This window comes from Mytilus trossulus, chromosome 12 (assembly GCF_036588685.1).
Source record: "Mytilus trossulus isolate FHL-02 chromosome 12, PNRI_Mtr1.1.1.hap1, whole genome shotgun sequence".
In the NCBI taxonomy this organism is placed as follows: Eukaryota; Metazoa; Mollusca; class Bivalvia; order Mytilida; family Mytilidae; genus Mytilus; species Mytilus trossulus.
The window spans coordinates 28,672,985-28,696,204 of record NC_086384.1 but is presented as its reverse complement, the minus strand read 5'-3'; the positions used below and the strand labels follow the sequence as shown (position 1 = coordinate 28,696,204).

Sequence of the window (23,220 nt, the reverse complement as noted above, 5' to 3'; positions counted from 1 at the left end):
ATTTATTAAAATATATTTTTATAAATGTAAAAATGTTTTTAAATTTAGATTCTCTGGTTGACTGGGTCAGAGACAAAGGATTAGAAGCAGGACAGTCTTTGTCCACAGCTCTGGCCAACAAATTATTTGATGATTTTGGACTGACCCAGTTCTTGAACAACCCTTCTTGTGACAGGTTTGAGGGAGTTTACGCCAATACTGTGGATGGTTGGAATGCTGGAGGTACAATGAGAAAATTATGGTTTAAACAGAATAAATGCTGGGGATTTATTAATATTTGTTGGATACTAATTTTTGTGGATTTCGTGGGTATAGGGGAACCATGACTTTAAAATGTTCAATGAATTACAAATTTTCTTAAGGAATGTATGCAGACTTTGTCAAAACCATGAAATTAAATATCCACGAATATGCAAGTTTCCTCAAACCACAAAAATTACTACCCACTAAAATAAATGAATCCACAGTACATTTTTCCGGTCAAGGGTACAATTCTTAAGAAAAAACTTACGACTTAACTTATTGTCATTATGCTAACCTTCCAGTTTCCTGTATAGATAAAAATGATTTTCAAAATAATAAGTTTAGAAAGTGATCACAGCTTAACAGACAGTGCAGAAAACAGTAGTAATGTGTTTCTGAAATTAGTAGTCTTCATGAAAAAACAATGGCACCATTGAAAAACACCATTTTTCCTAGACAGTGAAGCTTGGAAAATGGTATCCTAAGATAATTTGTGAAAGAATTCTTCAGTATCTAAACTTTAGTTAAATAAATGTACATTTCTTATCATTAGAGCTGATTTAGGGGGATATGTACACAACAGAATATTGAAACAGTAATGTCATAGACAGCAACCTAACAACATGATACTCTTTTATTTACAGCTTGCCCAAAATCTTCCGATATGACTTTACCAAAGATCCGAGGAACAGTCAGTTGTTATGTACCAGATTATTGTACGGGTATTGATTGTTGTGTGGATGTAGGAAAGATCGGTAAATCGTTCCGTATTTACGCCTTGTTGGATGCTTGTAACTGGAAGCTGAGTATTGGTATTGAGAGACGAGCCTTTAATTTCACCCTTATAGATTATGAATGGGGTATGTTTGTAAAATATTATGATACACAATAGTATCCATCTGTTGGAAGGGTGCTAAGAAATAGAAATTGTAGGTCATTTGATCAATAAATAAAATATTAAGATTGCCTATATAAAAAAAGTAAGACAGAATGACCTTAAACTAATTTAAGGTCTTGGTAGATCAAAAGAGTAAACCTCATATTTTTCTCTAGAGTACTTTGAATTACATTAATTGAACACAATACTTTTTGAATACACAGTAGTTGTATTTTGGATTCATTATTTTACTGTAGAATCATTGATTCTTATCTACATGTATTTATTATTTTAAAGAATTGTCATTTGAGTAACTTTGAAGTCTTGTAGTCTTTATTTGGGAAATATGAATGTGATCATCAGTGGTATTTGAAAATTAATCAATGGAAATTATATTAAAACTGATTTTAGATGTTAGAAATGAATGCAATTAAAATACACAAATTATAGTAATTTAGAAAAACAAATTTTTCACTTTAATTGAAGATACAGCACTGATATAACATGTAATTCACAATACAGGTTATAGTCTGGGTTCAGATTCTCTCTAACCGTGTTTTCCAAGGTTTTGATGCCACAAGATAGGGTTGTAGAGGCTTTGAAAAAGTTATTATTGAAATTTTACTTATATTTTCAGGTGAGAAAAAGACTATGTCAATATTACAAGTCCTCAAAATGGAGTAAGTAGACTTGATGTTACACACTCTCTCTTGCTTGTAAAGGTTTTACACGTTTTTACTCTGTTCCTAAAAATTTTCTACTGAATAAGTTCTGGTTGATTGATTGCTGTTATCTAATCATACAGTAGCAAATAATTCATGGGGGGTCTTATCTTAGCTACTAAGATTGGCCGAGTTTTGGTAAGCATGACCCATGAAAGTCAAATTATTAGGCTTGAAAACAGGAGTACAAAGTGAGGCAGGAGACATGAAATGACAAGCGTTATTATCATGATATGTGGGATCTGTGATCGGACTTGCTTCATAAGACCACTTTCATAAGAAAAAAAACAAATTAACAATAAATGCAATAGATGGGTTTTTAAAAATGAGGTGATTAGGACAAAAGGTGACAAGTTTGGACTTTCATCAGCAAATTGGTAGCTGAAGAGGTGAAGAAATTTTGCTTTGCAACAAATCAACTTATCGCCATACAATCTTTGCCTGTCAATTACTCTGTTCAGGGGTGTGGAAATATTTGTTGTGAGCACTTGTCCCCGGTGTCATATGGTATTTTGAACCCCATGGTAAAATGACCCCGGGGTCAAAATACCGCTATGGTAAATTGAACCCCCCCTGTATGAAAAATTGAACCCCCATGGTAAATTGAACCCCCCTGGTTTTTTTTCATTTTAGATGATTAATAAAACGTTTAACATTATATAAAAGCTAATCAAATATTAAAAATCATTTATACAAGAAGGGGAGGTAAATTTTCAATGATTGGTTAAAAGAAAAATATTTGCTTGGTATAAGTGCTCTGAAATCTTAACCAACAAAATTTCATTAAAAAAACTTCTTAAAGCATTAAAACTAGACCATGTAGCTTGGACACTATAATTCTTTGAAATTTAAAATATTTATATAGAATGGTAGACTTCTAAGTTTTAATTCTCCATGGTAAAAAAGGGGGAGGGGGTCAAATTACCATGGCTCACTTGATTTTAAAAAGTAAAATTTTCAAAACATCTTTTCAAACTTATAAAATAAATACAAACTACTGATTGGAGTATAATAAATATGTTATGGAGTTACAGTAGCAAGATATTTTAACATGAAAGGTCTTTAGTTTATATGTATAGTAGGGGGTTCAATATACCATGGTACAATAACATGGCTAAGTAAAATTTTCAAAATATCTTTTCCAGCATGTTAAATACAAACAAACTACTTATTGGAGTATTATAATACTGTTAAGGAGTTAGAAAAACTTGGATTTTTGAAAATCAAGGTCTATAGAAGGGGGTTCAATATACCGCAGGGGGACAAAATACCATGGCTAAGTAAAATTTCCAAAATATCTTTGCCAGTTTGTTAAATACATACCAATCTCTTATTGAAGTATTATAATACTGTTAAGGAGTTAGAATAGCTTGAATTTTTGAAAATCAAGGTCTATAGAAGGGGGTTCAATATACTGCAGGGGGTCAAAATACCATGGCTATGTAAAATTTTCAAAATATCTTTGCCAGTTTGTTAAATACATACAAACTACTTATTGAAGTATTATAATTATGTTAAGGAGTTAGAATAGCTTGGGTTTTTGAAATTCAAGGTTTATAGTAGGGGGTTCAATATACCATGGTAGGGGGGGGGGTCAAAATACCATGAAAATATTTTTTCTTCAAGATATCTTTTCCAGCATGTTAAATGCATACAAACTACTTATTGAAGTATTATTACTATGTTAAGGATTAAGAATAGCTGGAATTTTTTAAATTGAATGTCTATGGTAGGGGGTTCAATATACCGCAGGGGGGTCAAAATACCATGGCTAAGTAAAATTTTCAAAATATCTTTTCCAGCATGTTATATACATACAAACAACTTATTGAAGTATTATTACTAAGTTAAGGAGTTAGAATAGCTTGAATTTTTGAAAATCAAGGTCTATAGAAGGGGGTTCAATATACTGCAGGGGGTCAAAATATCATGGCTTAGTAAAATTTTCAAAATATCTTTGCTAGTTTGTTAAATACATACAAACTACTTATTGAAGTATTATAATTATGTTAAGGAGTTAGAATAGCTTGGGTTTTTGAAATTCAAGGTCTATAGTAGGGGGTTCAATATACCGCAGGGGGTCAAAATACCATGTCTAAGTAAAATTTTCAAAATATCTTTTCCAGCATGTTGAATACATACAAACTACAAATTGGAGTATTATTACTATGTTAAGGAGTTAGAATAGCTTGAATTTTTGAAACTCAAGGTCTATGGTAGGGGGTTCAATATACTACAGGGGGGCAAAATACCATGGCTAAGTAAAATTTTCAAAATATCTTTTCCAGCATGTTGAATACAAACAAACTCCTTAACATAGTTATAATATTCAAACAAGTAGTTTGAATGTATTTAACATGCTGGAAAAGATATTTTGAAAAGAAAAAAAAAATTCCATGGTATATTGACCCCCTGAGGTTGTTGAACCCCCTACCATAGACCCCAAAGTTCAAAACTTCTTGCTATTCTAACTCCTTAACATAGTTATAATACTCCAACCAGTAGTTTGTATGTATTTAACATACTGGAAAAGATATTTTGAAAATTTTACTTACCCATGGTATTTTGACCCCCCTGCGGTATATTGAACCCCCTACCATAGACTTTGAATTTCAAAAATTCTTGCTATCCTAACTCCTTAACATAGTAATAATACTCCAAATAGTAGTTTGTATGAATTTAAAATTCTTGAAAAGATATTAGGAAAAAAAATAATTTCCATGGTTTTTTGACCCCCCTGCGGTATATTGAACCCCCTACTATACCTTAAATTAAAAAAAAAACTAGCTATTCAAACTCCTTAACATAGTTATAATACTCCAACAAGTAGTTTGTATGTATTTAACAAACTGGCAAAGATATTTTGAAAATTTTACTTAGCCATGGTATTTTGACCCCCCTGCGGTATATTGAACCCCCTACCATAGACCTTGAATTTCAAAAATTCAAGCTAATCTAACTCCTTAACATAGTAATAATACTCCAAATTGTACTTTGTATGTATTCAACATGCTGGAAAAGATATTTTGAAAATTTTACTTAGCCATGGTAATTTGACCCCCCTGCGGTAAATTGAACCCCCTACTATAGACCTTGAATTTCAAAAATCCAAGCTATTCTAACTCCTTAACATAGTTATAATACTCCAATAAGTAGTTTATATGTATTTAGCATACTGGAAAAGATATTTTGCAAAATTTTAAATAGCCATGGTATTTTGACCCCCCTGCGGTATATTGAACCCCCTACTCATAACCTCTAATTAAAAAAAAAATAATAGCCAATAAATTGTAAATTAGATTATCTGCAATACTATTTCTCAAAGACAGGGGGGTTCAATATACCGCAGGGGGGTTCAAAATACCATATGTGAAAAATGACCCCGGGGTCAAAATACCATGCGGTATAATGACCCCGGGGTCATTTTACCGCATGGTATTTTGACCCCGGGTTCAATTTTTAGGGGGTTCAAAATACCATATGACACCGGGCAAGTGAAACCTAAAATTTTACTTGTCCGGAAAAAAAGATGATCCCAATAAATATTGAAGTATTTCTTGTTTTATTTAGCTCAAATATGATTTTTACTTAGAACTGTTGTGCATCACAAACAAATGAAATCCATTTGTTTATATGTGTAAAAAAAAAGGAAAGTAGGATAGGGTTAACATCAATTGGACAGAAACCTAACAGCAAACCAACCAATGAAATGACATGTATAAAAGGACAATTTTGCAGCAGTTTTTGAATAAAAATTGAAGCCAGTAATATACTATATTTGAGGACAGTGATTGAAGAAATATAAACTAAATAATAGATAAACTATTGATTTTGTGGTGTTTCTCTCAACTGACACACTTGTTTTTTTTCTTGATTATTTATAATTGTCTTGAAAGGCAATTAAAGCGCCCCTTCAGTCTTCTTTTTACCACTTTGACAACAAATAATGTTGATCTTTCATCTATAAATAAGACAAAAACTTTAATTTATTTTCCGAATTTCCATAGATAACCAGGGGCAATTTGATATTCACGATGTCTGAAATTCTCGCTTCTGTTTTTTTTTTTAAATACTCTATGTCCTTCATTTGCAGTTAAGGTTTTCTACTCGACTCATGACTCTTTTTGTCTTGCTTGCCCAGCTTTTTATTAAGTATTTATCAATCTGAATCTCAATACAAAATTTAAAGAAATGACACTTCCGGTAAATGATGGATAAAACCTAATCGACGATCCCGGGTCAATGGACAAAGCCAATGGCAATGTTACGTGACTTGGATTCGCATACTTTTTATACGACCGCAAATTTTGAAAAAATTTTCGTCGTATATTGCTATTACGTTGGCGTCGTTGTCTGCGTCGTCGTCTGCGTCGTCGTCTGTGTCGTCGTCGTCGTCCGAATACTTTTAGTTTTCGCACTCTAACTTTAGTAAAAGTGAATAGAAATCTATGAAATTTTAACACAAGGTTTATGACCATAAAAGGAAGGTTGGTATTGATTTTGGGAGTTTTGGTCCCAACATTTTAGGAATTAGGGGCCAAAAAGGGTAGGGATTGATTTTGGGAGTTTTGGTTTCAACAGTTTAGGAATTAGGGGCCAAAAAAGGGCCCAAATAAGCATTATTCTTTGTTTTTCGACAATAACTTTAGTTTAAGTAAATAGAAATCAATGAAATTTAAACATAATGTTTATGACCACAAAAGGAAGATTGGTATTGATTTTGGGAGTTTAGGTCCCAATAGTTTAGGAATTAGGGGCCAAAAAGGGACCCAAATAAGCATTTTTCTTGGTTTTCGCACCATAACGTTAGTAGAAGTAAATAGAAATCTATGAAATTTAAACACAAGGTTAATGACCATAAAAGTAAGGTTGGTATTGGTTTGGGAGTTTTGGTCCCAACAGTTTAGGAAAAAGGGGCCCAAAGGGTCCAAAATTAAACTTTGTTTGATTTCATCAAAATTGAATAATTGGGGTTCTTTGATATGCCGAATCTAACTGTGTATGTAGATTCTTAACTTTTGGTCATGTTTTCAAATTGGTCTACATTAAGGTCCAAAGGGTCCAAAATTAAACTTAGTTTGATTTTGACAAAAAATGAATCGATTGGGTTCTTTGATATGTTGAATCTAAAAATGTACTGAGATTCTTGATTATTGGCCCAGTTTTCAAGTTGGTCCAAATCTGGGTCCAAAATTAAACTTTTTTGATTTCATCAAAAATTGAATAAATGGGGTTCTTTGATATGCCAAATCTAACTGTGTATGTAGATTCTTCATTTTTGGTCCCGTTTTCAAATTGGCCTACATTAAGGTCCAAAGGGTCCAAAATTAAACTAAGTTTGATTTTAACAAAAATTAAATTCTTGGGGCTCTTTGATATGCTGAATCTAAACATGTACTTAGATTTTTGATTATGGGCCCAGTTTTCAAGTTGGTCCAAATCAGGATCTAAAATTATTATATTAAGTATTGTGCAATAGCAAGTCTTTTCAATTGCACAGTATTGTGCAATGGCAAGAAATATCTAATTTCACAATATTGTGAAATAGCAAAATTTTTTTTAATTAGAGTTATCTTTCTTTGTCCAAAATAGTAAGCAAGAAATATCTTATTGCAAGAATTCTTTTTAATTGGAGTTATCTTTCTTTGTCCAGAATCAACTTAAATCTTTGTTTTATACAATATACAATGTATATTCACTTTTTACTACCAACTGGTAAATTTAAATAATCTTTACCATTCAGTGTTAACAAGCAGTTTTTTTACATCTTAATATTTTATGATGTATTTAAATGAGTAGTTATTGTTGCAAACTCCATTAGAATATTTTAATTGAGATTAGTTTTGGAATAAGGGAAAGGGGGATGTGATTAAAATATTGGGTTCAATTTTTCTCATTTGAAATTTCATAAATAAAAAGAAAATTTCTTCAAACATTTTTTTGAGAGGATTAATATAGAACAGCATAGTGAATTGCTCTAAGAGAAAACAAAAATTTTAAGTTCATTAGAACACATTCATTCTGTGTCAGAAACCTATGCTGTGTCAACTATTTAATCACAATCCAAATTTAGAGCTGAATCCAGCTTGAATGTTGTGTCCATACTTGCCCCAACCGTTCAGGGTTCAACCTCTGCGGTCGTATAAAGCTACGCCCTGCGAAGCATCTGGTTTTTATTTATTTTGGTAAGCAATATATTTCCGGTATAATGTAATAATTATCGTCATGAACATTGATGTTTTTACTTGCTGAACATTGGTTTCTTTTACATAAATTAAACATCTTTATACATTTTGAAATTAATTTTATGTTTTTGTTGGATTTGAACTTTGTCTTGTATATTTTTTTACTTGTCCACGGGCAACCAAGACAAAAATAATTACTTGTCCGGTTGTTCAAATGTACGAGTCGGGCGAGTCGGGCATAGCATTTCCACACCCCTGCTGTTAATGTAACTGCTTGTTTTAAGTTTTCATTTACATATATAATATATACAATGTCTTTGTGTATTGGGCAAAAATATTTAAATAATTGACTTTTCTTTATCCTGTTTATGCTTCTCCTAGGCTAAAGATTCCTGTATTTGGTTTATAGAAATATTTAAGAAATAACTCCTGCAAGCCAAAGATTTTTTTGGAAATTTTCACATGGGCTAGCTGAGCCTTTGTATTCAAATGCTATTCTGAAAATAAGCATAAATCTGCGGTTGTTAATTTGTCAATATAAAAGTTAAATTTTAAACTTTATATTTTGCAGGTATGTCATTTATGATTTGCAGGCTGAGAAGAAATATATGTTAAACATGAACTTAAGTGTATGTTTTGAGGAGACTGGAGCATGTCTGGTGTCTATACCAGTGTTTGAAAATACCAAACTTCCTAAACTTGGATGTGATTGGACACTACCAAACCTTGGTGAGCTATAAGTTGATGTCATTCATTCATAAGATTTACCTCCCTTCTCCTTAGAAAAAAATAGGTTGAAGCAGCCATATACATAGAGGTTCTGAATTTGATAAAATCAGAGCATGAAATGAGCAACTAAGAACTTGAGATGGTTGTTCAGTCTTCAATGACTTGTTGTAGTACAATTTTATAGGAAATTTTTGGCAAATCAAGAAAGATAACATAAAGAATAGTTAATTGTAAAGCTGACTTGTCATTCTGGCCAGTAAGATATGATTGCTCATTTCTACCCCTGGATTGACATATTGTGTAGAAGCTTGATGTCTGTGTTTGAAAACCATTATTTGTGTGGAGGGGTTGCTGTCTCATTGATATTTACACCTCATCTTTTTGATAACAATTTTGATAAGCCTGTACTTGTGCTGTAATTGAATGAAAGGAAATGTTGAAACCACTTTCAATTTTTTTTTAGATTTCTCCTTAAGTGATTTTAAAGCTCAGTATGATATAAGTGGAGCTGTAGAAGGACTACTTCGTGACAAAATGCTGGAAGCTCTGGGAATGACACCATACCTGAAGATTCCATCTTGTAACAGGACAGCAGCGCCATTTGCTGGATCCGTCAATGGATGGACAAACAGTATGTATATTTTGAATATCGTTTGATGCAAACAAACTGAATTTTGAACTAGGAACATCATATATGTTATTACTACTTTACTTACTTCTCTTGTACATCATTGGCGTGTAGGGCAGTAATGTCATATGTTATTAAGGATACTTTATGATCCTCTATGGATTGGTTCAAAGAAATTATTGTCAAAATCCTTTTTTTTTTAAATTACTGTATCTTATAGAATGTGCATCAAGTTCAAAACAATTATTTAAACAATTATTAAAAAAATAAAAAAAATGAGCAGGTTTTTTTTTTAGCTTTTAGTGTAAAGTCATAAATTACTGTTCCTTAATCTCAAATTTTACTGGGCCTGTCACGGAATAGAAGTTCCTTCATAATATAAGTTCCAAATGGAAAACTATTCTGGAATATTATTTCCACAGGAATAAATATTACAGTAGATGTTCCTAACGGAATAAATAGTAAAGAATATTTGTTCTGACAGGTACAGGTATTATGACATTGTTTATAATAAAGTTTCCACTGGAACTTCTGTTAGGTGGAACAAATATACGTTGACATGTGCCTAATGCCTAATGAGTTTATATTGTATAAAATTGAAAAGCACTTGAACATGAAATAGCCATTTTGCATCAACTTATCAATCATCAAGCAAGTTACATTTTTATTTTCAGAGTGCAATTTGACCTTGCCATTTGAGTTACAAGCAATCCCTCCCGATAAACCACTGACTTGTAGCCTAATGGACACATGTACTGGTGTTACATGCTGTTTATATATTGCTGACTTAGATATCTCTGTTAATTTCTACATAAGTTTGGATGCTTGTAATTATGAGTTTTTAGCTGGAATAGAGAATTTACCATACAACAAGAAATTATTGGATTATGATTTTGGAACAGAGGAAATTATAAGTCTGTCAGATGTTATTCGCTTGACGTGAGTTTATTTTATTTGTATGAATTCACACTATGTATTTTTAAATCATTTATGATATTTCCTTATACCAGTATTATGTGAATTAATTCTAGAAGTTAGGCTATTTTGCAATCACATTATCTGTCTGTTTGTCCCTCCATCTGGCTGTCTGTTTGTCTGTTTGTCCTTCCATCTGGCTGTCTGTTTGTCTGTTTGTCCTTCCATCTGGCTGTCTGTTTGTCTGTTTGTCCTTCCATCTGCTGTCTGTTTGTCTGTTTGTCCTTCCATCTGGATGTCTGTTTTTTCCTTCCATCTGGGACAATACCCCTAATGCGCCTTGAAATGAGGAACACAAAAGTCACGTGTTAACAAAAATCTCTGTGTAGTGATATTTGACACATTTTTATGATAAACAAATGACTGAGCTGAACCATTAGTGTTAATTTAGAAAGTAAGGGAACACAGAATAAATGTGTAAAAACCATGGAGCTATTAAATGTGTTCAAAGTATTAAAATTTCAAAGAACTTATTGTGTTAAAAATGGGATTTTTTACCATGAGGAGCCACATCGCAAAAGGATACTCGGGGTTTGCTAAATTACGGAAAAATGAATCACACTTCGTACCCCGAAAATTTAACCACATATGTAAAAATGTCTCAGCTTCGAAACAAGCCATCATACATATACAAGTTTACAATATGGGCTGAGCAACAGAAGAAAACGTTACCATTACGGCCTATGGAGAAACAATTGCGCATATTGCCCCATCTGGCTGTCTGTTTGTCCTTCCATCTGGCTGTCTGATTGTCCTTCCATCTGACTGTCTGTTTGTCCTTCCATCTGGCTGTCTGTTTGTCCTTCCATCTGGCTGTCTGTTTGTCCTTCCATCTGGCTGTCTGTGTGTCCTTCCATCTGGCTGTCTGTTTGTCCTTCCATCTGGCTGTCTGTTTGTCCCTCCATCTGGTTGGCTGTTTGTCCTTCCATCTGGCTGTCTGTTTGTCTGTTTGTCCTTCCATCTGGCTGTCTGTTTGTTCTTCCATTTGGCTGTCTGTTTGTCCTTCCTTCTAGCTGTCTGTATGTTGAACAGATATTTTGTCAAACTTCACTTAGAAACTTCTGAACAGAAGGACTGCATATTTGGTCAGCAGCTTAACAGTAATGAAAGTGAGATTTTCTGATCTGTAAGACACCTCCTCCCTTCTTTTCCCCAACATCCTATCAATACTGTTTGCTTATATTTTAGTAATGCAATTCGGGGAACTATGCATGTATTATGTTCATGACACCATATCACCACACTTGACAAAAAAAAAAAAAAAAAGAAAAGTAATTTTATTACTGTTCTTCATCTTAAAAACACAGGTAGACGTTCAATCATAAGTCATGAATATTTTGCACTTGCCAACATACTCATATCAAAAAATCTGTAAATTAATACATCATGATATTTAATAGAACATTCTATATATTTTAGTAACTGTTTGATTTTACTGTATTTCCTTGTGTCTGTTTCTTTTCATATTTTTATTTGTATTCACTGTAGGTTCAAAATTGATGATCTGAAGACAGAAAAGATGTTTCTGTTAAGTGCTAAAGTATCGTTATGTCTAGATAATAAGGCGGCATGCATTTTAACAGTGGAGCTTTTGACAGATATACTGCTACCAAAACCTTTGTGTAATCTGGAAACTAAATTCACCTTACCTAGTAAGTATTTCAATGGTTTATTTGTGAATTTATATGTCTAAATTCATAAGAAGATGTTTTGTAATTGCTGCAGGTAACACCCTCCTCCTGAAGAAAAGAAGAGAAAAAAGTTATAAATGCAACATATATGATGAATGTATTCTAAATTCAGAAATTTTTGCCATTATTTTCTCTCTTTCTCTCTCTCTCTGCATCAAAGACGTATTTATTGTGATTTTATTGCAAAATTACTTCCATGTTAAAATCAAACTAGAATTCAGTCTGTTCATTTCACTGTTTTGATTAATAACTAATTTCCTTTTTCAGACATATCAGCATCTGACTTCTTGAAAAATCAAGTAGTAGACACTGTTTTGGATGCTATGCCAGAGTTTGTGTCGGATCTGTTTATAGAAGCAACAGGAGTAAAACAATACATGGAAGATCCATCCTGTAGCAGGAGTAGTGCCCCTTATGCTCCATCAATGGACGGATGGAATAAAGGTCAGTACTTTTTAGTCAAAAGAATGATGATAATAGACTCAAATATGAGCTCATTTCGAAAACAAACTGTTTTGGTGGAATAATAGTGATTGAAATGCAATCTTTTACAGTACAGAGAGGAAAGTTTCAAGTAAGGCTTTGACCTCTTATATTTTTTCATGGTCATATTCAATCAGGCTTTTATTGTGTGGTGTGTATGTTCTGGATATGAAATTCCTTCACAGACTTGAAAAAAACTTAAATAATCTGTCTATACAGGACTACTGTAACTCTACCAATATTATCAACTTTGGCGGGAGAGAGTTTGTACTCCTTTTTTTTTTTTACCTTTGATGGTCCACCCAAAGTATATGGGGCAAAGAATATTCCAAAAAGGTGTGGACATCCTGTTTCTAATAACTTCTAAATAAGAAGCAGGGAAGAAAATGACCACAGATATACATTAAACTTGTACAATAATATTATAATTCCAGATTGTCCTTTGAATCTGACACTACCCAAGATACCTGACGACACCCCTGTAACATGCCACATACCAGATTATTGCACAGGTGTAGAATGCTGCGTCCAGATTGACTATATTAAGAAGTCCTTCCACTTCTACATACTGTTAGATGGATGCCAATACAGAATCAAGGCTGGAATAGATCATTTTGGAGTGGATGAAGCCTTCTTTTCATTTGATAGTGGTAAGTTTAATTAATTGAAAGTTAAGAAAGAGTTGGACCATACCAGCTCTATGATCCAATTTCAAAAAAAAAATTTGAGACAGAGGGGCTTTTTTTTGCCATGGCACAATGATTCTCCCACCAGAATTTTCCTGTGAATAACACCAAATTGTGTTTTGGTTGACTGCTATATATAATTTGACATCAAATTTTAAGTTCTGTAAACCATCCGCTGAAAGATTTATTGACCAAGGTTACAATATTTTAAATTGTAATGGTATTAAACTTGGATGAATGGTTTCTAGATTTTGCCACATAAAAGTGAGGTTCACATTGCAGTCATTTGGATCAAACAGCAGTGCTGAGTATCTTATTATAATTTTTATTTTGTCTTTTTTTGTAATATTAATGATGTACTATCTGATGAAGAACTTTCACTTGTTACTTTGGCTTCATTTATGAATATGAAAGAAGAGTTTGAAATAAATTTTAATGAATGCCTAATCATGTCAATTTACATTTTCAGGTCTTCGGAAAAATGTTAAGTTGGGCAACATGATGTTTTTAGAGTGAGTATTTTAGATTTATAACAGTATTTTAAATTACTGATATGAATAAAAACACCATATATCTTTTTGTTAATAATACAATGACAGACACATATGGATGTAATAGTATTAATCATAATGTATTATTACAAAAATTAGGTAGGATTGCCAGTGAGACAACTATCCACCAAAGTTCAAATGAAATGGATGTAAGCAGTAATAGGACAATGTACAGCCTTTATTAATGAGAAAAATTCATACTGTATATTCAGCTATAAAAGGACTTGACATGAAAAATATGAAACAACTTTATTGAGAATACTAATGACCTAATTTATAACAAAACAATTTAGAATTTTATTTGTTTACCATTGTGGTTTTGCTATTTTTAATGTTCTGTTTCTTTAGTTTTAGTTTAATAATAGCTTAAACTCAGGACAATTTAATTTCACAATAAATAACAGTTACATTTATTTTTCAACAATTACAGTTTTACAATATTGTTTGTTTGTACTTATATTTTGAATTGCAAAAATAATTTAAAAATCCATGGATCTTAATAATTTTGGTTAATAATTCTCATGCAGCTTTCTGGTGATTGATCTACAAGCTGAAAAGAAATTCATAGTTAGTATGAATGCCAGTGTCTGTTTAGAAGAAGGAGAAGCGTGTGACATAACCTTGATGATTGTCGAAGACCTCTATCTTCCAAAAATTGGTTGTGATTGGAGCATCAGTTTAAACAATTTCTCAGCCTCCGATTTCTTGGCCAGGCAAGGGCTTTCCCTGCAAAACCAATTGACAGACATTGTAGTTAAGCAGATTTTAGAGAGACTTGGTATAGCTGAATACCTACAAGATCCACAGTGTGACATTAACAGTCAAATGTACCAATCACAGCCAGGCGATCCTGAGGGTTGGAGAGATGGTGAGTTTATTTATATGTATTGATCACAACAGAAGGTAGTAATGGTAAAGTACATTTGTAATGAAATTATAGAACCTTTTACCTGTCAATTGAGCATGACTAGCTTACATAAAGGATTAGGTAGTTAACCCAGCTTTCTGTCCATCAAAGAATATTTTGGTTCACATTTCTCAGGACTACCAAATTAGCATACTGAAATTGGTGTATAGCTTCATTTGAGCTTATAATGTGATGTATTTTCAAATTCATCACTTAATTTATTCAGCTTCCTGTAAATACCAAGTGCATGTACTTATTTATTCTCATAATGGCAATGTATTTAATTTTTGTTGCAATTTTTTCCGAAAACTATAAATCAGTGCTTTCAGAAATTTGGAGCAAACTATGTTATACCTTGTTCTGTGTTTTCAAATCGGTTTCTCATTTCACTGCCTTTTTACTGAATACGTAAAGCAAGGGTATGGTAAGTGAGGCATATCTCACAGTTTAACATGATAACAATGTTTTTCTTTATTTCAGAATGTATTGGAGGATTAGGTAATTTAACAGCACTGAATCCATTATCTCTCGCCACACCAAAGGGCCACATAGCATCACGCTGTACTTACATCGACTTCTGTTTATATATACCATTACTGAGGAAGTCACTTCATGCTTACTTTGACCTCAATATGTGTGAAAGGTCATTCAAGATTGGAATAGAGAAGCTGGTCATTGATTTGGACTTCCTGACCTATGCCTGGGGTAAGTTTAAGTTTCTTACAGAAGTCTGGGATAAATTAGAATTATGGGGTTGTTTTTAGTATATACTTAAAAATAAGAACAAAGCTGAATGCTTTCAAATGGTTAGTAATTTGTAACTTACAATGTCTAATGACTTTGAGTTTTTTGCTTAATTCATTTGTATCAGTATGTGGTTAGATTAGTTTACGTTAAACCACTAGTTGTAGGTCAATAAAATTTGTATATATAAGCAATGGCACATCTCATTTCCATGGAGATTGTTTGGCCTTGTACCTTCAGTCATGGTTCATTGACTTAATATTTTGCTATTTTTATTTCAACATTGGCATTTTACTATCAAAATAACAAGAAGGCGAGACATATCTCTGTCTCAAAAGTTTGTTGTATTGGAAGTCTTGGATCAGTTCTTTGAATGGAAATTCACAATGTGTTTGGCAACCAATGTAATAATTATTTTCATTTACAAAATGTTTATTTTTATTTTATAGGACAGAAAGACAAAAGAGATTTGTTAGATGCCTACATATTTGAGTAAGTTATGCACCTCTTTATAAGGCTGTTCTAGAAATGATTATGTGTGTGTGAGAGATGAAGGGAGTTTAATGAACCAAAAACTATGGAAGAGTCTTGTATTTTCCCATAGAAATTTTCAAGATTAATGTAGAATTTTGATTTTTTTTTTTGATAGGATGACCAAGTTTAAAAAAAGCCACCCTGACTCTTTTTTATACATTAATTTACAATCCTTATACAGTTACATGTTTTTTATAATTCAAACTTATTTAAAAAAAAAGACAAACGAGTGCAAGTTTGACGTAAAATGTCAGGGCTCCCGGTCATAAAACTAGTACTGAACTCAGAAATCAAAGTACTAAATTTGTGCTCAAAACACCAAACATAGTATTTTGATTGGTAGAATTCTGAGTCTGAGGACAATAATCATACTTGAAAGATTTATGAACCCAAGACTTTGAGTTGGATTACTCATAAATATTTGTGGTATACCAGTTTTAATGGATTTCATTGGTAGGGAAACTAAGAATTTCAATACTAGATGTAATACAAATATTTCTTTACTTTTGATTTGGCAGTATGGGGCCCGTCAGTAGACCCTCAAAATATCAATTTTCTCCAACCACAATTTTTAATACCAATGAAAATAAACAAATCCATAGTGTATGAATTACCAGTTTTGACAAAAGAAGACATGCTGAAACAAAATGTTTTTTCTTAAAATTTTCATTTTGGAAAATTTGATTTACAGTTTTCTAATTGATTACAATGAAGATGACAAGTATTTCCGTTTAGACCTGAACATGAGTATGTACTTAGACAGAAGTGAACAGTATGTTACATTTGTACTCTTCAAGAGACAAGTTCTACCAATTCCTGTCTGTGACTATGATACAAGTTATGGAGTACCAGGTAATCCTTATAGAATATTAACCTTCTTAGAAAATTAGAAATATTTTATGTAATTGATTGATGGAAGAATTTTGTTGGACACTTTTTGCTGGTCATTTATGGTTGTACATGTAGCCAATGAGACAAATATTCACTAGAGAACAAAGAACTAGAATGTAAACACCTATAGGGCACTATATAGCCTTCAACATTGAGCAAAACTATATTTTCATTTGATATATGAAAAAATGACTCATAGAAAATATGTTGGTTATTGTGGATTTTAGAAGTCCCTTCATATCCCTTCATATCCATGGTAAGACCTGAAAGGAAAAATATTTGCATTTCCACTGGTATATATTGACAGTGGTATAGACAAATATCATACAAAAATAAGAGTTGTTCAGAACAATTTTCACATAACTTCAATGTACATTTTGAATGAAAATGTGTTTCCTTTATTAATAAAGCAGTTACACAGTAAGCTACAGACTACCCTCTTCCTTAATTCTCTCAGGAATAAGACATTGTATAGTAATTTTTGTGATTTCTTATTAACTATGTAACATGAGATTAGACTGCAACTTTCAACATGTTTAAGCTTTAAATGTCATGTTGAATCTCTAAAATAAAAATCTAAATAATAATTTTTTAGGATTCAACTTAAATAGCTGGTATACTTATCATAACTTACCACAAGGATCCTTACTTACACCTGCTAAGGCTTCAAGTTTACTGGAATTCCTGAAAATTGGTGAAATGATGTCTCCCACACAGTGTCAACCGTCAGGAGCTAAGTACAGTCCATCTGTTGCTGGATGGAAGAATGGTAAAAAAAAATTCTCCATGCATTTTGATCATATATATTTATATATTGATATTTGAAATAGAAAAAGAAAAAAATAGAGATACAATTGGGCATTAAAAAATCGCATGTATAAAATGTACAAACATTAACACCATGGAGAAAAAAAGGACAAAATATATACAACATACCACAAAACAGAAAATTACGAATTAGTCATTATGACCCCATTTCAGAAGTGGGCATGCACCCTTGCTGGTCTGAAAGGGAAAGCAGTTCCTGCTCTTCTAGTTGCATAAAATTTAAAAAAAGTATAAAAATCACCTATCATAAAGGGGAAAACAACATTTATAAGCATGTGTAACTCAAGTTTGGAAAAATTTATAGCAAAAGTTATGACATCAAATAGAAAATTAAAATATTTATATATGTTGAAACTGTTATAAGATATAAAGTGAATATATGATATCTGAATATTTTTACAGTGTGTCCACTTGATGTTCCCATGGCAACACTCCATTCCTTGTCAGTAGGATCCATTGCTGAAGTGTGTACAGCTGTTGATTTCTGTTCTGATGTTGATTTCTTGGGACGTCCATTCCACACATACATAGATCTAGATCCATGTACGAACATCGGCAAAATTGGCATTGAAAGATTTAGTTTAAAGTTAGATTTGACTGATGATAGCATATTTGGTAATTATCCTTTTTTAAATGGCAATTCATCCATTATTACAGCTGATTTCAATGTGTTTGATGGCAAAGGTATTCATCTTTAGTTAGCTTGCTTGTTGCTGAACCGTGAAGTCATTATTAGGTTAGGTAAACTACCCTCCTTTAAGATTAGACTAGCCCGATAGATAACTATTCTATCTGTCTGTAGGACTAGGCTACTTTGACAGGAGGTAGTATACCTTACCTAATAATGACTTCATGGTTCAGCAAACAAGCAAGCTAACCAACTATATTACCTTTGGCTTAACACTCAATGCAATTGGCTGTAAAATGAATTTTGATTTTATTGAATCTCTTGCCCCCTCCTAGAAAATGAAAAAAAACCAACATGATGATATATACACTTGTGCCTCTTTTATGTTGCTTTAGATACTGTAGAAACATTTTATTTTGTGAAAATAATTTATTTTGATAAAGGAAATGTAAAGAGAAAGAATATTTGACTTTCAACCCTTTTATTCTGGTAGTTTATTTGTTTAATAAGATCATTACTCTATCTTATTTGTGCAATCAGTATTTTGTCAAAGTTTGATCAAAATTCATTTTTTTTAACTGAATTTTGAATTTGGATTAAGAAATAAATTGGTCATTACTTTTCCCCCCTTTCTTTTTCTTTTTCATAGACTTGGCCAGTAAAGTGAATAAAAAGTTCTATAACTTGCAAAAGTTAATAAAAAACTAAGATGTGATTGTTTTCAAATTTCTCTGCTGATTTGAATGGTCTCTAATTATTGTTACAGATGTGGAGAAGAAGTTTAATTTGAAAGGAGTTGTAAAGTTGACGTAAGTAGAATTTTAATTTATGAACTTATTAAAACGTTTGAAACAGATAATGTGTTGAATTATTTAAAGCACAGTTTTAAAACATTTTTGCAAAGAAATATTGGTATTTTACTAACATAACTGATTCAAGCCCCCCCTAAACCCTAATTGAAAATCCTACTTGAAAGTGCCTGGACGTTTTTTACAGTAAAAACATTTCATGAATAGAGGAAATATGATTGGTGCTCTCTGTATGAGAGAGCCAATCAGCTGGTAGCTTATTGTTATCAAGATAGGCAAATCCCAAGCCAATTTCAAATGATTAATTGGTGAATTTTCACTAGTCCTTCATGCAATAATGTAGCCTTCATATATAATAATAAATATAACAATGGAATCAATTGGGCAATTCTTTATAAAATTTTGAGAGAGGATGTACATTAATTCAAATTCTGAATTTGGGGTTTTATTGATTAATCATTGAGTAGTTTGTTTTATGAATATTTGTCTTGTAGATACAAAATAGAGAATTTCCCAGTAGAGCGTCAATACAAAGTCAACCTTAAAATCCAGATATGTTTCAACAGTTCCTCAGTATGTGGGATAGAAATGGATGCCTTTATGGATGCTATGATACCATGGAGACAATGTGCCTGGGATCTGCCATATTCTACACCAGGTGAGTTGAAATACTTTACTGACCTATGATTTGTTTTACTTAAACTATATTACTTTTTTTGGAGTAGTAGGGGTATTAATGCAAGTAAGATGAATGCATTTTTATGCCCCATTTATGGGCATTATGTTTTCTGGTCTGTGCATCTGTTCATCTATTTGACCCACTTCAGGTTAAAGTTTTCAAGTAAAAGTTTTTGGTCGAGGTAGTTTTTGATGAAATTGAAGTCCAAACAACTTGAAACTTAATACACATGTTCCCTATGACATGATCTTTCTAATTTTAAAGCCAAATTATAGATTTAACCCCATTTTCATGGTCCACTGAACATAGAAAATGATAGTGCAGATGGGGCATCCGTGTACTATGGACACATTCTTCTTTTTATGAACCCAATGTGTTCCTGTGTACTCCTTATCGGTTACTACAAAATTAACATTTTATTTTATTTTCAAATATTTTCAGGGTTTTCATTGCCTAGTCACCTGACCAGTATTGGTAAAACATCTGGACAGACATTCACAGCACAGGAAAAGACAGATCTGTTTAACTTACTTGGAATTAACTCCTATGTCTTGGGAACAGCTTGTGCATTGGCTGATTATTCACCAATCAGTGCAGAGAGATGGAAGAAAAGTAATGTCTTCAAAAATTTCCTTTAAATAATTTTTATTTAAATTTAAGCCAATATTAAAGGAAAATAAGAATTACATTGTTTGTGACTTATCTATATAACATTTCTTAACCAACTTTGAATCAACTCATTATTTTGTATGGTTGATGATTGTTTGTGATCACCAGTTTCTTGAGAAAGATGGTGCTAGTTAAAGAAAGTATTTAGGTGAAATTAAGAAAATTCTAAACCTGACCTATGTACAGCCTTAAGATTTGTTTAGCTCTCATTTTATACTTCACAGATTGTGCAGCAGACATCACCTTGCCGACACTTCCTGCCAATACAGCTTGTAACATCCATGATAAGTGTACTGCTGTAGATTTTAGTATGTACTCTTGACTTCCTTTTCAGATTGTGCAGCAGACGTTACCTTGCCAACACTTCCTGCCAATGCAGCCTGTAACATCCATGATAAGTGTACTGCTGTAGATTGTTGTATGTACACTGACTTCCTTCAACAAGGTTTCCATTCGTTTGTTGAACTGGATCCCTGTAACCACAAACTAAAGTTTGGTATAGAAAGAGTGACAGGAACAGTAGATCTAAATGGATATGCATTTGGTAAGTATCTAGTAATGTTTGTATAATCCTTTACAAAGTTTGTGATGTTAGTTTTAATTAATTTATTTGAATATATTTGAGAACCTGTAAGTTGCTTGAAACCAATTTAGTAACAGTTATTCGATACCCAATTTTTGTTTTTAAAACAATATGAATTAAATTACATTGCAGAAACAGGCTGAATGTAAAAGTTGTAAGGGTCTTTTTACAGTTGCGGCCCAAGTAATTAGTGATATATTGGTAAATACTTGCTACCAAAGAACATATAACTTATGTCTTTAATTTAATAGTATGTCATTATGCTATTTTTTGTAATCAGATTGACTGATTAAGAAATGTTTATGGCATTGAATGAAATCCTATGATGATGTCTAATGAAAACAGTTTGAAAAAAAACAACTCATTTTATTTATAGGAGTGGAGGAGACAAGGACACTGATGAATGTTGTTAGACTCACGTAAGATATTGTTGAAAGAGAATGTGTTTTTGTGAGATGAATCGAGTCGTGAAATACTGGAAAATAACAAATCATAAAAAAGAATATTGATGTCCTTCATCTTAACAGTTTCTTAAAGTTCTTCTACAATAATTGTATAATCTAACAGGTTTCACCATACAGGACCTATAAGTCAAATTAATGCGGTGATGATTTGCAAATGATACTAAATCTTAAGTTTTCATCCTCTCTTCAAACAGGAGGATTTATTTTGTTAGCATTTTCAAATTTTCTGTGAAATTGTTAGGACTTTGAGAGAAATATGTTTTGAAATGTTATATAGAATTGGTAATTAAAGAAAAAATCAGGCAAGGTTATGTTTTTGAAGTCTCTTGGTACTTAAATTAGAAGATAAAAAATTGATGTTTTTATATGATATTTTCAGATATACAATCACAAATCTACAGTCTGCAGGAAAATACCAGCTAGATATGAAGATGGAGATTTGCTTTAATTCATCAGCATCATGTGACTATGCAATGACTGTGTTCAGTGGTACACAGCTTCCTAAACAGTATTGCTTTACTGGTTCAACTTTCACTGATCCTGGTATGTTTATGAAATTGAAATAATTTCTTTTAAATGGACTGATCAATACGTATACCTACTGCATTTTTTTTTATTGGAAACTCAAACTTTTCTGTATGTTTTCTATTGATTTTATAATCTTAATACTTTTACTAGATCCATGATCTTTTGCATAGAGATTTGAAATTTCAATTTTTACACTGCAGTAACTGGGAATGTTACAAAATAGAGGTAGCATAATTAGAACACTTATATGAGTATTAACATTTACACATGACTGTTGATTCATTTATTTTTGTAGGTTAACTTTCTTAATACAAACCTGCTTTTTGAAGGGTACTTATTTGGTGATTTCATCATTTGCTCTTACTAAGTAACTATTTTGAACATAAAAAAAAGTTATTGAGGTTTAAGATGATATTTTAGTAAATTATCTTGTTCCAATTCTCATTAATTTGCATATTATTTTACAGCGTTTTCTCTGGACAGCTTTTTACTGGCTGAGAATCAAGCAAAGGTTGATCCATTACCATCAGCGACAACAACCGAATTGTTACAAGATACTGGAATCAGTGACTACCTCCAAGTAACTCCATGTGATCACTCTGTCTTACCGTTCACCACAGCTAATGGCAGACTGAATGATGGTAAGAACACGGCCCATAGCTCATGTTTTTATCAGGATATTTGTTACAATTTTCAATTGTTCTTTGGGCTATATTTTCATTTTCAAGACATGGATTTCATTTGTGTGAATTCATCATGAGAAAGCACATGAAAACTATTAAAAATGTTATCAGTGTAAAGTTTTATACAGAATATATACAGTTTCTCAGGTATTTAGTGTTCATCAATTGAATGATTAACAATTGATATATGTACATGATAGAAAAATCAAAATGTCAATATTGACCTAAAGAGATTATTTGAAAAATATGAAAAGTTTTCTCATGTGGACAATAAGGACCTTCAACCTTACCATGCTGATTTGTTGTCAGAAACTGTCTAATTTTAGATTATTGCCCTTAAAGATGGTCCTCATGTGCAAAAAGCGTCAAATTTGATGTTTTTTCATTCTTTTTCTTGACCTGGAAGAACAAGGAATGATAATAGATGTATCCAACTGTAGTCTGTATGTAAAGTGGACCCCAGTGAACACATAACAGTTCTTGGGTCAGAGTGAAACTGATCA

At 32.1% G+C, this 23,220-nt stretch overlaps 2 protein-coding genes across 2 annotated transcripts in view; both read left to right on the top strand.

Moving 5' to 3' along the window:
* Positions 1-901: 901 nt before the first annotated feature.
* LOC134692340 (uncharacterized) lies at positions 902-20,781 on the top strand. Its single transcript, XM_063552795.1, has 19 exons — positions 902-1,103; positions 1,758-1,800; positions 8,599-8,756; positions 9,220-9,387; positions 10,059-10,323; positions 11,848-12,011; positions 12,318-12,494; positions 12,968-13,183; positions 13,689-13,731; positions 14,298-14,638; positions 15,158-15,382; positions 15,871-15,913; positions 16,647-16,807; positions 17,442-17,615; positions 18,077-18,358; positions 19,069-19,111; positions 19,606-19,769; positions 20,232-20,402; positions 20,684-20,781. Exons 1-19 carry the CDS (start codon positions 908-910, stop codon positions 20,779-20,781), a joined length of 3,132 nt encoding a protein of 1,043 aa, XP_063408865.1. The 5' UTR covers positions 902-907.
* Positions 20,782-21,937: 1,156 nt separating this feature from the next.
* The window catches only part of LOC134692339 (uncharacterized), a 44,936-nt gene continuing 43,653 nt past the window's right edge, over positions 21,938-23,220 (top strand). Inside the window, exons 1-2 of the mRNA XM_063552794.1 lie at positions 21,938-22,049; positions 22,502-22,675. Coding sequence (XP_063408864.1) covers positions 21,938-22,049; positions 22,502-22,675 — 286 coding nt within the window. The remainder of the gene's footprint in view (positions 22,050-22,501; positions 22,676-23,220) is intronic.